General features: G+C 32.0%; 1 protein-coding gene across 1 annotated transcript in view; it reads left to right on the top strand.

Annotated features, from left to right (window-relative positions):
* Positions 1-14,453, top strand: part of CSMD1 (CUB and Sushi multiple domains 1) — a gene marked incomplete at its 5' end in the record, with an annotated part of 494,218 nt that overhangs the window by 191,608 nt on the left and 288,157 nt on the right. The window contains 2 exons of the mRNA XM_057371364.1: positions 1,118-1,242; positions 3,383-3,504. Of these exons, the coding sequence (XP_057227347.1) occupies positions 1,118-1,242; positions 3,383-3,504 (247 nt within the window). The remainder of the gene's footprint in view (positions 1-1,117; positions 1,243-3,382; positions 3,505-14,453) is intronic.

The following is a 14,453-nucleotide window of genomic DNA, read 5'->3' as shown; positions in this document are numbered from 1 at the left end:
AAAAAAAAAAAAAAAAAAAAAAAAAGAAAAAAATCCTATTAAAGTTTCTTGAAAGAATGAAAATAAGTATAGTAACACACCATGATATTAATAAAGAATATAGTTAGTTTTGTAAGATCCTCTGAGAAACTAAGAAAATACTTGTTCATGGAGGGTGGGAATGAGCTGGATGATGGTGAAGGACATTTTATTCAGTTCTCTGCAACACAGTTTTAAGTATTGCACCTCCTGACTGCCATATAGCAATCCCCTGGTGTTTAGGACTCAATATCTTAGAGAGACTACACTGAGAAATCATCTGCTTTATTGAGTTCACTTGGGTTCACTACATGGGATTATCAAATAAATAGAGATCTAAAAGTGCAAGAAAACAAATAACAGAACCAGTTAATTATGATGGGGAACAAAGAATGTCACAAATAATAAATAGAATCAGTGTAATGAATGTAAACAATGTTCAGGAAAACTCTCTGTGATGCAGATCATAACTGTATGCAGTTTTTTATATCATCATAATGATTGGTCAGCATAAATAATTCCAAAGGGACACATTTCAGTGTTATGATTGTAACAGTCAAATTTCAGTCCTAAAAAAAAAAAAAAAAATGTATATATATCATTTAGCATAATGCTTAACAGGAAATTTCAACAAGGTCARGAATATTTAATGAGTTATTACCATTGACTGAAATGAATACTTCCTGGATGTACATGTTGACATAATTGCTTACTCTCTCATTTGAGAGAATATAGCAATGTTGAAATTATTCAGTAAGTTCTGTTGCCTGAAGGAATGGTGATCATATATTTTCTTTMAAAAAAATACATATCTATGCATTCATTGAACTCACATTGTAAAAGAACAAACATAGTGTCACAATTGTTTGTGTTCCTGGCCTTACTTCCTTAAAAGGTGGGCAAACTAAATAGTAGACCTTTTCCCTAGMGTATAAGTTGTTTTTTTATGAATATAATATTGATAGAGTAGAATTTTGCACCTTAACTTCTTTGTTTGGATCTTGAAATATTGTTACTTGTCAATATTTACATTTGTTTGAGGATGTTGATTTTAAAGTATATTTTAATCCCTTCATTCTTTCCCCCCTTTTTCTCCTAGGGTGGGTGCAAGTGTGCAGTTTTCCTGTGAAGACAATTATGTGCTGCAAGGTTCTAAAAGCATCACTTGTCAGAGAGTGACAGATACACTGGCTGCCTGGAGTGACCACAGGCCAATTTGCAGAGGTAACTGCTATTCTTTGGAATTTTTCATTAAGTTTGGAAGCKTTATTTATAGTTTTTGCTGCAATGGAACTCAAAACTGAGCAAACTAAAAAAGGGAATTATATCTCATGTATATGTGTATTTATGGTTTTAAATATTAAAAAATAAAGATTTTTATGTAGCTTGAAACATGTAATCAAATGTGTAATAGGAGTATCAATTTAGGGAGCTAATTTCCTTTAAATAGTTTTAATTTTAGTAAATYTTCCTTTTGTCATTATAAACTTACTTTAAGTAGAATTAATTAGTTAGATTTATGKTATTTTTTTCTAAATTAATTCCTAAATAGGAGCTGCCAAAATACATCATAACTGAGGTGTATAGGAAAAATAAAGAATGCATCTCTATGGACAGAACTTTTTATCTCATTAGAAAAMCTATTTCAGTTTTAAAAACTGAAAAACTATTTCATTTAGATCATACATATCAGTGAGATTGCTGACTCTTGAAATGTGCTTGCCACATTGGTTGTCGCCTAGAGCCAGACAACCCAACCAGAAAAACAGGGCAAACCAACACCATTAATTGGAAAAGAAAAATGAAATCAAACAAACTCTTAGAGATATTTTTATTGTCACTTTGAGGTAGATCAAAATGATACTTCTTGTACACACAAAATCTTATACCTCAATGCCAGTTACAAATTATAGGGCAACAAATTATTTGTTTAAGAAACACTGGAGGATTTGTAACCTGAACTTAAACTTTTGCTTGTTCTGGAATGCGCTAAAACATAATCTTGGTTATATACTTCTTTAAAAAGTTTTCATTACTAGTTCTTTTGAACTTCAAGTTCTCAAAGTCTAGTCCTTTAACATAGTAACCAAGGACCAAATGCTGGTAATATATTGTGAAGGAAGGACAGAAAATTAGATAGTAATTTTCCTCTAGTAACTTCTTTTCCAATTTGTACTATCYACACTTCTATTCATGAAGATCAGGCTTCCTTCCAGCAGTTTGTGAAGAAAAGAAACACTCATATTTCATGCTTCAGAATAAAGGCAACCACTGAGAAAGATGAAAACTAACATTTTCCGAAGTACTAGAAATGTGTTGGGTATTTTATTCCAATATTCAGAAAAAGAATGACCAAGTTTTTAAAGAATCTAGTCATTCCTCTTGCCTGTGTTGAAACTTAAGTAACTGGAGAGTATAAATTACATCAGAAGTTAATRGAAGTTATATGGATAGATTCTGAGATTTGTATCTAAGTATTAAGGAACTGTATGATCTACACTCTGTTTAGTATGTTGACAAAGTGCTGTAGTACCATAGACATGACAGTAACATTTTGAAATTTTCTGAGTTTGATAACTCTGTTTGTGTCATTGGAAATTATACATCTAAATATTTTTATATGCTTCAAGATGCTGAAATACTTTGAGGAATTTGATTTTTTTTTTTTGTAAAATCTACTATTAATGCTCTTTAGAAGATAACTGAATTTGTTAAGTAATATATTTTCAAAAAGTTGACTACTGAATTTGTGCTTTACCAAAGTCAGACTATATAGTGCTGGGAACCATTTTACCTTTTTTTTTTCTTTCTAATTATATTTCCTATGGTGTAAGGAGCTAATACACCACAGAAGTTCATGTTAAGGTTGAGGACATACTGTTGCATAAATTTTATGATACATGTGTTTCTTTCTCCAAATCATGGGGAAGTCATGAAGGGGGGCACTTCTTAAATTCATCAATAGAAGGCTCCCTCCTTCCTTTTGGAAAGGGTAAATCTTTCTCTAAACACAATATTTATATGATAATTTTGAGAATTTAATTTACATAAGGTCAGAATAAGTATTGTAAATGTTGGGTTAATTAATTGAAAAGTGCAAGTTTCTTCCTCTATAAATAAATTTTTCAGGGTTTTTTTGGTTTTGGTTTTTTTTTTGTTTTGGTTTTGGTTTTTTTTTTGTTTTTTTTTTTTTTTTTTTTTTTTTTGTCTGGCTGGACAGTCTTTGAGGCAAATTGTTATGCAATATATCAGTGTAGTAACACTTTCATGGCAAGTTGTTGCTAATGTTGTGGCAACTTTATAATATTTGTTTTAAACAGAGCATACAATCAAAAGCAATCTGATTTGTTGGTTATCATTTTAGCTAGAACATGTGGTTCTAATTTACGTGGACCGAGTGGCATTATCACGTCACCAAATTATCCAGTTCAATATGAAGACAATGCACACTGTGTGTGGGTCATTACCACAACTGATCCAGATAAGGTATGCTTTTTCTCTTTGTCTCAAGTGATTTGTCTTAAAAACATTTCATACATATTTGCATAAATGCATGAAAATCTGCAAGTCTATATGTTTATTTAAACACAAAAAGAAACAGAATAGAGATGAAAATACACTGGACATTAGGAGAAAAAAAAAGGAATATGCATGAAAATATACACTGAAATTAATAGGTCTAATTTAAAGTTTTCTAGTTATAAATACATTTCCTAATGAAATGCAAAAAATAATGATAAAAATTCCACATTGCTAAATAAGTTAATAGTGAATATTTCAAGCTGTGTCTTGATACTTACTGCTGAATATTAGCATAAGATTTCTTGGCATAAAAACTGGACATTGCATGTAAGTATTTTGACAGATGTTCTTAGCTGTTATAGTAGATGTCCTTAGATGTTATAGTAGTTTCACTACCATATAATTTCTCTTTTCAATCCACTGTTTTCCAATAATGAATCTTAATACATTACTACAAATTAGTCATCTTATTATGCATAAGATAGTGGTCATAWTGAAATACTTTTACCATTTTCTATAAAATCAGTAAAGGACAGAGACCCCCTATCCATAGGATTAAGTTTAAAGAAGTATTTTACTTATGTTGTACCTCTATGTAGTGAAATGCTGAATAAATGAATTGTATTGTGTCAAAGAATTTACTATCTATTTGTACTTTCATAATTACAAAACTCATATTTCCTGTGCAGCTTTTTGGAAGAYTCTATTCTTGGCTTCTTTAAAGTAGTTAAGGAAAAAAATGTTTTGTCTTACCATAAGTAAGTGAAAATGTTTTGGTGAAGAAAAGATAAATTTACTGTATGCTTTCACAGCATATTATTGTGATGTAAATACTGTTACTTTGCAAAATTAATGAACTTCACTTTTTCTTAAAGAGGACTCAGTGTGCCTCAGTAAAGATATGTATTCAGGAAAAACWGGCAAAAGTACAAAGCTATTATATTGAGAAAGATTTTACTGGGGCTTCTCTCTGAACAGAAAGGGCTGGTTTTCAGTTCCAGACTGAACTGTTGTATTTTCTTTAGAATAGCCATTAGAAGCAAATATTTTTTTTTTCCTGGAATGACATTTGACTTTAAAAKCATTGAATCACTTTGAATTCTTAAATATAGAAAAACATTTAAATTGTGGGAAATGTCTGCAAATCTAATCTACTCAAATTTATATTTAGTAATATGTTGTCTTTGTGATTTTGCAAAACAGTATATTTTTATAAGAGAAAATTAAATGTGTATTTAAAAAAGTAGAATTACTAACAGATGAGAATATTGGCATCTTAGTGCATTCTTTATTCAATAAATTTCAATTTCGTTCCTTGACTTTTCAAGAATTTAATTAAGGAGTGTTTTTCATATTTGTGATAAAATGAAGGTGGCAATCTACAAGGAAGTTTAACCATAATAATAGAAAAATTTTACTGACCATGCTATTAAATTGTCCGGTGTATATTTTCTGTGAAGACTAAGACTTACCCATGAAAAGCAGTAAACTCCCAACTACTACAATAATGCACAAGTTTTTTTTCATTTTATACAATATATCTTTCTGAGTGAATTTAGAATTTTAGTAGTGTAGAACTTTATGAGATTGGTGTGGATTAATTTATTATTCCATTCACTGAACTTGAAAAGTCACTCTTAAGTAGTGTTCTGTGGGCAGGTTGGTAGTTCATCAGACACAAGAATACAGAGGAGGAATTTCACACCCAGACAGGTAAATTATGTTATGTTCAAAATGAAGAGGTTTGAGTACAACACTTGGAGCTTTCACCCAGAAAAAAACACTCACACTTGTTACATCCAGCTGTTGGAAGGCAGAGAGACATGCTAACACACTCTGATAATCTCAGCATGAGGAAAAGAGGTGTAACTTCAAAGTCTTTCAGTTTTGGACAGGTTGGGCAATAYTGAGTTTGTGTTGTCTTTTTATTGATCTTGGATTTATCTAGCAGTGCAACCAAGGAAGAAATTTTCTTGATTTCATGTCTCTTGGAAATACTGTATTTGCTTTAGAACCACAACAACTGTAAATGTGAAAATGTCTGTAAAATTGGACTTATTTAAGGCTTACAGTATCGTCAAGTTGCTTTCACATAAAGTCTACATAATCTTTACCAGGATTGGGATTTCTATCCTCAAACAACTGCACCTAGTGTTAACACACACCATTTSAGTTAATAAGAGATAAGAAAGAAAATCCTTTTACTTTACAGACCATCTGACTGAAATGGAACCCAACTTCTCTTTAAAGRAAAATATATTGCCAGTGTTTTGAAATATATGAACTTTTAAAAMTTTAATTACCAAAATAATTTTCAAGTTTCCAAAGCAATTAAATTATTTTAAGGTACGCTGAAAGTTTTGTAGATCTTCCCCCCTGACTTTTCTTGGAGTGATGAATGACAGAACTCATGAAAATTGAACTGTGTGTTGAAGGTTTGATTTTAAGATTACATTGAGGAGTCTATCCTTTTGATTGGCAGATTTGAAAATATTTATCAGAATGCTTAGGATTCTGTTGATTTTCTTTTCCAAGGAGGCAGACAGTTAATGACATGTYATTACTATGTGTTTTAAATTACTTTTGACTTACTCTAAAAGTTAAATTTTGGCCTTTCATTAATTTAGTTTGCACATAGAATTTGTCAAGATAAGACAATRTTTTCTCTTAGCATAACATTCAGTRCAATTTGAAGAGGATAATATAGTTAAAGAAGTTTCCTTGGATGTTTCCTTCCAGAAAAAGCCACAAAATCCCATCAAATCCTAAAAAAAAACCCTCCAAACCCAAAACATAAAAGATGGAATATTTAAAAGATTTTTTTTTTTTTTTTTTTTTAAATGGACACATTTTCCAATTTGACATGCTGGTGCTGGTATGGAGGCAGATTTTTAATGCGAATTCAAAAGGAAAATCAAATTTAATGTCCTGTAAGGGCAGTAGCATAGTTCCAGATCTCAGCCAACCATATCATGTTTTTCTAACATTTATTTGCCCGTTTCTGAGAAACACAGAAATCTAACTTTGATTCTTCTCCTATACAAAGGTATTTTTACTTACTTTGAAGTGTTAATTTTCTTTCCTAACCATTTTATTTGTTTCCTCTRGATCCCACATTGTAACTTTTGATCAGCATCCTACCGAGTCATTTATTAGCCTTTTAGTACTTGCAAATACAACTTTATGGTGCTCTTCTTACTCTGTGTCAAGTACATGCTGTAATTCTTGACAACTCTTCATTGTTTTAGTTCTTCTGTATGYAGTTTGGCAACTTTCTAGAATCAGTTACTTTGAACTCTTTTGAGGTCTTTACCTCTTTCTTTATTTAGTATAATCTCTTCAGTATGTATAAAGCATGCCTCTACCCCTTGCTGTTTCAATTCCTTCTCCAGACTGTGGATATTTAACTGAGTTGGATTTCCTGCTGCTTTCACTGTTTGATGGTAACATTGCAAGGACTCCTTTTTTCAGCCCTAGTGTCTACTGGAGGGCAGTATTTGTTGCATTATTGCATWGTTGTTTCAGCAACAATACCTAATTTTATCCAATATTTTCCTGACTGCTGATTGCAGTATAGTAGATGTGCCATGGGCTGCAATATTTCTAAGTTTAACGGCCTGGTAGATAAAGAGTTTGTCCCAATTACAGGTTTGTTTTTGTTTTTTTTTCTGAAGGATGTACTTTCTACACAGTACAAAGCACAGATATATTAAGTATTTGTTTGAGCATAGCAATTTGCCTCTTTACGAAGTAAAAGTTATTCACTAAAATTGCCGCAACTGAAGACATTGGAATTAATTATAGTGRGAGTGGGAAACTTCACATACAGTTTTATGAACTCTCAGGTTTTTGTGGGAAGTTGGATTAAGACTCAGTATGTTGGTATAAAATACATTGGTATAAAATGGTATTTGTTATATATTGCCTTTCAAAGCACATAGCTGGGGAACTTCAGGACAACMTTTTTTATTCTGGAAAGCTTTCTGCAGTTCAAATCTAGGGAATCCACATACTGTTAATGTTGATTTTGAGATAATTTATTTTAAAATAATTCATTCTTGCAATATGTCCTAAAAGAGCAGTTTTAATAAGTAGCATATGATAATATGTGGGGATTTTGAGTGAGATTTTCTTATTGATTTATGGGTTGGATGCAAAGTTTATAGTAGCTCTGACATGATCCATTAATGACACTGATCTTCCATATGAATAGATTATATATATATATAGTACTTTGCAATGAATTCAGAACCTATGTTTAGTCCAATTAGATGGTTTAATTTCAGAGTGGAATTTTTGAAAATGTGCCCATAAATGACTTGTTTGTTCAAAGTTTCATTGTAGACAAGGCCCCCATCCCTCCAAATGGCTGATCAGATCATCCTGCCACATGTAATAGGAGTCTAACTATACTCTAACTGGGAAAGAAAGCTCTTGCTGAGCACCAGATAGCACATCCCAAAGACATTACCATGACCTTACCACAAAATTGATTTTTATCTGTAGAATTTATCCTCRCTCACTCTACCTCAGCATTTTGAGTTTCAGACATCTTGAGAATCAAAGATGTGTAGATCTAAGAACTAATTTTACTAAACGTCTGTGTATTCATGGCAATGTACAGGCTCATGCTAGTGGTTTACTAAATTTCCATTTCCCAATACTTAGTATTGATTTAATAGAGTGAAGTCATTGTGAATTTAGGATTGCCTCATTTGTATATCCTGTGCCATCTAGATCATACAAACACAGTAAGATCTTTCTGAAAGATGTGATTTCCTATGGCAGGTGGAAAATTAAAGCAATTTTTATTCTGTTTTCTCCATCATACAGAGTTAAAACTGAATTTTGTCCCATATGTGAATGCACATCTTTAAATTTAAACTTTCTTATTTTTCATTTGCTGGAACAGCATCTTTGATTTTAGGGAGCTATGACATCAGACAAAGATTTCAAGTGGTTTAGAATTAGACTTTTTAAGGTCCCACTTATGAAATAAACAAACACTGGTTAGGTTCCCTCTTGTCTTGAAATAACCTTGTGTATTTATTTAGTTTTTTCATCATTGAYGATTGCCATTTTGTAATACAAAATCTAACTAAATTTACATGAGAAAACTCTTGTTGCAGTACAAGGATGAGATTTTAAACTTTGGCGATTGTTAAATCTTGTACAAGTCTTACAGGGTAGCCTTGGTTATTTAAGCCTTAAATAAATTTCAAAAAAAGCAAAAGAGTATGGAYATTTAGTATAATGTGCAAAATGTACTTATAATCCTACTGGAAAAATGATATATATGACTACAGTATATGTTTTGTACTGACACACTAAACTGTATGTTCATCTTCAATTTTAATTCAAGTACATAAATTGTAACACTGAGCTCTGTATACATACAACTGTTGTAAAAATTACATATATTGTGCAAAAGCAAGCACAGTTTATTTTTTTAAATGATACATGTGTTTTTTGTGGTTTTGTGGTTAAGATTTTTATTAAAAATGCTAGTATTTCTACCTTTCAAAACACCATGTGAGTGAGATGTRGGGCTGGAACAAAAGATGCCATTTCAACACTGAAGGCATTTAGAATGAAATTTGATTTGTACATATGTGTGCTATGTGCCTGRACTCCAACTATACTTGATGTACATCTGTCAGATAGTAATAATAGCCAATCAACACAGTGCTTCACCTCCTCCTAAAACAAYCCACCAGTGACTGATCAACTAAATCAATATTGGGCTTTGTTTGCTCTTACTGGATCAGAACCAAAAGGAATTTAGACAATTAGAATTTCAGCCTGTAAGGTTTAGTCTGTACATGGAGGTGTGGAAGAAAGTATGCTACTTTAGAGGAAGATATGCTGCAGAGATTGAATGGGAAGAATCTCTTAATGGCCATATACTGAATGAAATTGCATCACTTTGGAGTSGGGTTACAGCAGAYTTAACARAAAGTGTTGAAGAAAATATTTTCTRCATGAATACATCTGTTTCTGAGTCTGAGCCTTTTGGTGAAACTGATAAACTCAAATCAAGACCACTTTCTATATTGACTTTAGATGTCTCCTTTGAGCATTAATTACAAGACATTTTGATTCTTGCTTTCTTTAAACCAGAGGTAGTGATGGAAAAGGGATGCATGGAATCAATACTCATCTCAGGAGGAAAGCAACCAARCACAATTTTTCTGCCAGACAGGAAAGTACTGTATTTCCTTGATGGCAAGAAAAGTTAACTKAAGGAGCAATCTTAAGGCTTCTGGTGTTATTTCCTGTGGTATTTACTTTATTTTTGTCAGTCGATTTCTAACATTAAGTGCCAGAAAACACCAAACAATGATGTTTTTCCCTCCTAAGGCCATTGTCACACATACAGCTGACAGTTATTTCTTATTACTTACCTTCCACTCTGACCTTCTTTCCACACTGTTTTTGAGCAAAGGAGACTAACTACTGAGCCTTTTCTGTCTTCAGTATCTCATATTTGCTTTCAGGATATCAGCTAGATTCACACTACTGAGATTTAGCTCTAGGGTGTGAATTTTATGATCCTCAGAGGGATCTAAGTATGACATATTGAGTTGGAAATGGCAATTTAGGGGAAAAAAAAAACAACCAGTAAAACTTCTGAGAAGAAACTATAGAAGCATACACATGAAAGAATGGAAAAGCTGAAGAAGGAGACTTAGCAGTATATTTGCTATGATATTGTCTTTGATTTTACAATAAGTCCATAATTCAGATAGACAGTTGGAATGTATTTGATGGTTATGCAATGCTCAAGGCAAACAGAAGATTCAGTGTCCACAAAAAGTGGAAGTGGAAGTCAACAAAAAAACCAACAAACGAACCAAAAATCAAAACCCTCAGAGTGATCAAAATTATTTTCTAAAATACAAAAAGGTATGCCATTTTAAAAGTTTTAATACTTCTGTTTCTTCATGTTCTAATACCAGATTGAGGATCCTTTCAAAAGAGAGTAATATTTTCACTGTCATATGATTCTTCTGTATCTGTTTGGGTCAGAATTATATAAATCCATTATTGTGACTCTTTAGCCAAGTACTTATGTGGCAAAAATATTTGCCTTTCTCACAGATACTCTTTTCCAGTCTGTATATCTGAAAAAAATCTTCATTATATATCTTGCAAAATAAAACCAGGCTATTCCTCTTTGAAATTTTTAATTTATAGCTAAAACAATCCCCTACTCAAAAAATGCACGCCACCCCCCAAACTGTTTAACACGTTAATGCTTTTTTTGTTTTCCAGTTACCAGAGACAGTCTTTCAAAATTAAAAAGCAGAAAAACAAAACTATAAAAAATTGTCTACCACTTCACTTTCATCATTGCCATTTATTGTTACCCAGTCACTGCCATATACACCCTTCACATGTTGCTGAGAGTTGGGTTGTTGCCTCCAGCTTTTTCCTTAGAGAAACATATTGGGTACCCATGCACTTAGAATGTCTCCACCATTTCCCTTCCTCTATGATTTGTCCTTTCATGTTGATCTGCCTCAGTTTGTTCTTGTTTTGATCTCCGTCAATAATTTTTTTTTCTGATATAGCTTTAATCTTTTCTTCTTTTTCATTTTATATAATTTTAGAAACCAAAAGATTTATATACAAAATTCAAATATAGAATCCTAACGATTTTCATAATTCAGATGGAGCTTAAAAACTGATAAAAGAATGGTCAGCTGAAATGCTAACTTTTGTTTTTAACCAGAAAAAAAGCAGTAAGATTTTTTTCATAGTTTCTTAATGTAATTACAATACCATTCAGCATAATGTGCCAGTTGGTGGTGTGACATATTACACCACAAAAAAAAAAAAAAAAAAAAAAAAAAAAAAATTCTTTAAAAAAAAAAAAAAAAAAAAAAAATCTGCACTCAATTTCTTTATAGTAAAAGGGATTCTCAGACACCTTTATTAAACAGAGAAGGAATTAGTTTTCCTGAGCCACAGCTGAATATCCATTAAATATAACTAAATACAAGATCTTTCTGTCTTTCCACATCATATAGCATTCAAATCAATGCATTTGTTATTACTCCTGCACATGTATACACATGCAAATAAACATTGTAATGTTTTGCTTGCACTATACAAATAGAGCAACATAAAATAATTGCTATTCTTTCATTAAAATCAGGGTTTTGTTGTTTTTTTGTTTTTTTTTTTTTTTGGTTTGTTTTTTTTTTGTTTTTTTTCTGACAGGAAATACTCCTTGCAGCATGCATCAAATGAGAACATTCTGGCGCTGTGTTTAAAAAAAACTCCTACAATTAAATCTCCACATAGTTTTCTCATCTTGTTTGTTCTTCAACTTATTTGTAATTCCCTTGATAAGAACTGTTAGGTTTATTCAATATTACATTGCCATATTTATAAATTGAAAATATCAAAATTTATGYGTAGAATTTTTTCCTGGGGTGTCTGCAACAAGTGATACTATATCATACCTGAAAAATGTTCTTGATTTTTTTCCTTATATTCCTTTCTTCCTTCCCCCACCACCCCRTTTATATTTTCTTCATTTTTCAAGTATTTAGCATAAAATATTATTCTGCAGACCCTGTGCAGCCTGATAGGGTTGATGATGAGGATGCCATAAACCCACATTTACTGCACAAGGAGACAAGTGCTACAGAATATTTTAGGCTCCTACAGTTCTGTGTTACCTCACAGAAAATGTTCATTTGCATTGCCTTGGAACATGAGTGATCATGTTCTTTGTATATCTTTTCTTGTAGATTATTTCTTGGGTACTTTATCTACTGAGAAAATATCATATGAGCTGATAATATAGGTAAATAATAGGAAAATCAGAGAAATTCACAGACTGCAGGGTGAAGTGTGTGCATATATATAAGAAAAAAAACACCTTATTCTAAAAATGTATTAGTATTTTCTGAAAATKATTACTGTCCTTTCCACTTTGCTACTATAGATTTTGATAAATAGAAACCTCCAAGTACTTACATAATAAATTTGTGTCAGGACTTCATTTAATTAGCTCACTTTGATGTATTACTAAGCAGGAGCCTCATATTATTAAGTAAAGAACTATTGTGGAGAATAATAAATGGAGAACCAAATCATCACATGTGTAGTAAGATGTGCAAATCACAAATTTCAGAAAGATGGTGTTAAAGGGGAAGGATAGATGTAATTCTGTTTATTGGAATTTTTACTTAGTCTTGGAAATATGACAGGGTTTGCAGTAAGTTATTAGAGAATGAAAAGGTTTTCAAAGTGTCATGTGGTAAATTAGATCCACTGTAGCTGATTTGATAGCTGAGATAGCATGGGAAAAGTAAATTTCAAGGATGCCTCCATAATTTAAAGTGTTTAAGTGCAGTTCCTAAATWAATTTTACTTCCTTAGGGGTTTTCTGTCTTCAGAGTAAACACCTCAAAGGGTGTTGTAGCCCATTTAAGACAAAATTTCCCTCCTGGCTTTCATTAAGTAAAGAAAAGCTGGAATGTTCAATGTTTAATTTGAGAGGTGTACAGTGAATTTAGATTTGTAAAAAATTATATATATATATATGTGTTTTCAATATGAAAGGGTGCTAATGCCTAACAAAAGAATGTTTTAAAATTCTGGAAATGTGAATTAAAATTTTTGGTTCGAGCTGTTAAGAAAATACAAAATGGCAGGAAAGTGTAAAACTACTTAGCAGTAAACAGAGACAAAAACTTCAGACATAAAGTGTGGTCTCAGCAAGAATCAAGGCACTGATACCGTGCTGTATATTGTGAAAGGATTAACATAGACTAGTATGCTGATTTGTCAGCTACTTGAGCCAAGAAAGATGTGGATAGACATCCATATGTTAGAAAAAAATGTCAGAAAAAAACCCCAATGGTTCAGCCCTTGGTGAATTGTATTTCTTTATTAATTTATAAAAATAGTTTAGAAGCACCATCATAGTGAAACACAAGATCCTGGTCATTCCCATTCTCAACTGATCTGCTTTAGTATTTGAATATTGATTTGATCTACAGTACCAGTAACAGACTTTTCACCCAACCTTTTAAACACAGCTTTCAATTTAGCAGGTAATATCTAAATCCCCTTGAGTTTCATGAGCCTTAGGTCCTATATCAGTCTAACTTCATTAATAGTTAATCCTTACAGCAGTATGCAGAACAGAARTTTTACTACCCTTTAAGAACATGACCCTATATGTTTCTAAAAATATCACACATAAAGTTAAAAGTGAGAATAGACTTTACAAGTCAGATCTACAAGTACTTAATGTGAATTTATAGTAATAGAAAATAACAAATGCTTRTTTATCACATCTTTGATTATTAGTCTGTCTCTATGCAGAATTTGTCTTTGCAATAATGTCCAGTGTTTTCAGAAGGAAGTAACTTGTTTAAGGATTTTTTTTTTCTCCTTCCTTATATTTTTCAGTATTGTTATGAGGTAGAACTTGAAGTCAAAATGTTGAGTTCAGTTACTGGTCTCATCTCTGTGTCCAGGGGAAGAACGGCTTAGACAGAGCTTGTCAGGATGGGCAGCCCTTTTTCATGCAGCAATCATCTCARCATTTTACTCTTCATTTATTTAATAGCTAACTGTTATCACTATTTCAGGCTCACTGGAAAGGTAACAGGTGAAGACCTTGCAGCACAATTTGGGTRTTCTTCTGTAAAGAGACCTGAAAATAGTGCTGGATAGAGAGCAGGGAACCTTGCAGTTTTCTGTGCTGTCACATTGCCTTCATGATGGATTTGAACACTATGAACCAGAGTTCCTGAAACAGTGTTGAATCACAATGTCACAGGAAGAACAGTTTCACAAAGCCAGAGGAGAGTACATTCATATAATTAGGGCTAATAAAGCAAAATAAATAATGTCACTGTAGGTTTGCTTCCAACTCTTGCTCAGAT

The sequence above is a fragment of the Malurus melanocephalus genome, unplaced genomic scaffold (genome assembly GCF_030028575.1).
Source record: "Malurus melanocephalus ecotype Western Australia unplaced genomic scaffold, MMel_1.1 scaffold_6, whole genome shotgun sequence".
NCBI classification, from domain to species: Eukaryota; Metazoa; Chordata; class Aves; order Passeriformes; family Maluridae; genus Malurus; species Malurus melanocephalus.
Note: the sequence above shows the minus strand (reverse complement) of the source record. Positions and strands in the feature narration are given on the sequence as shown.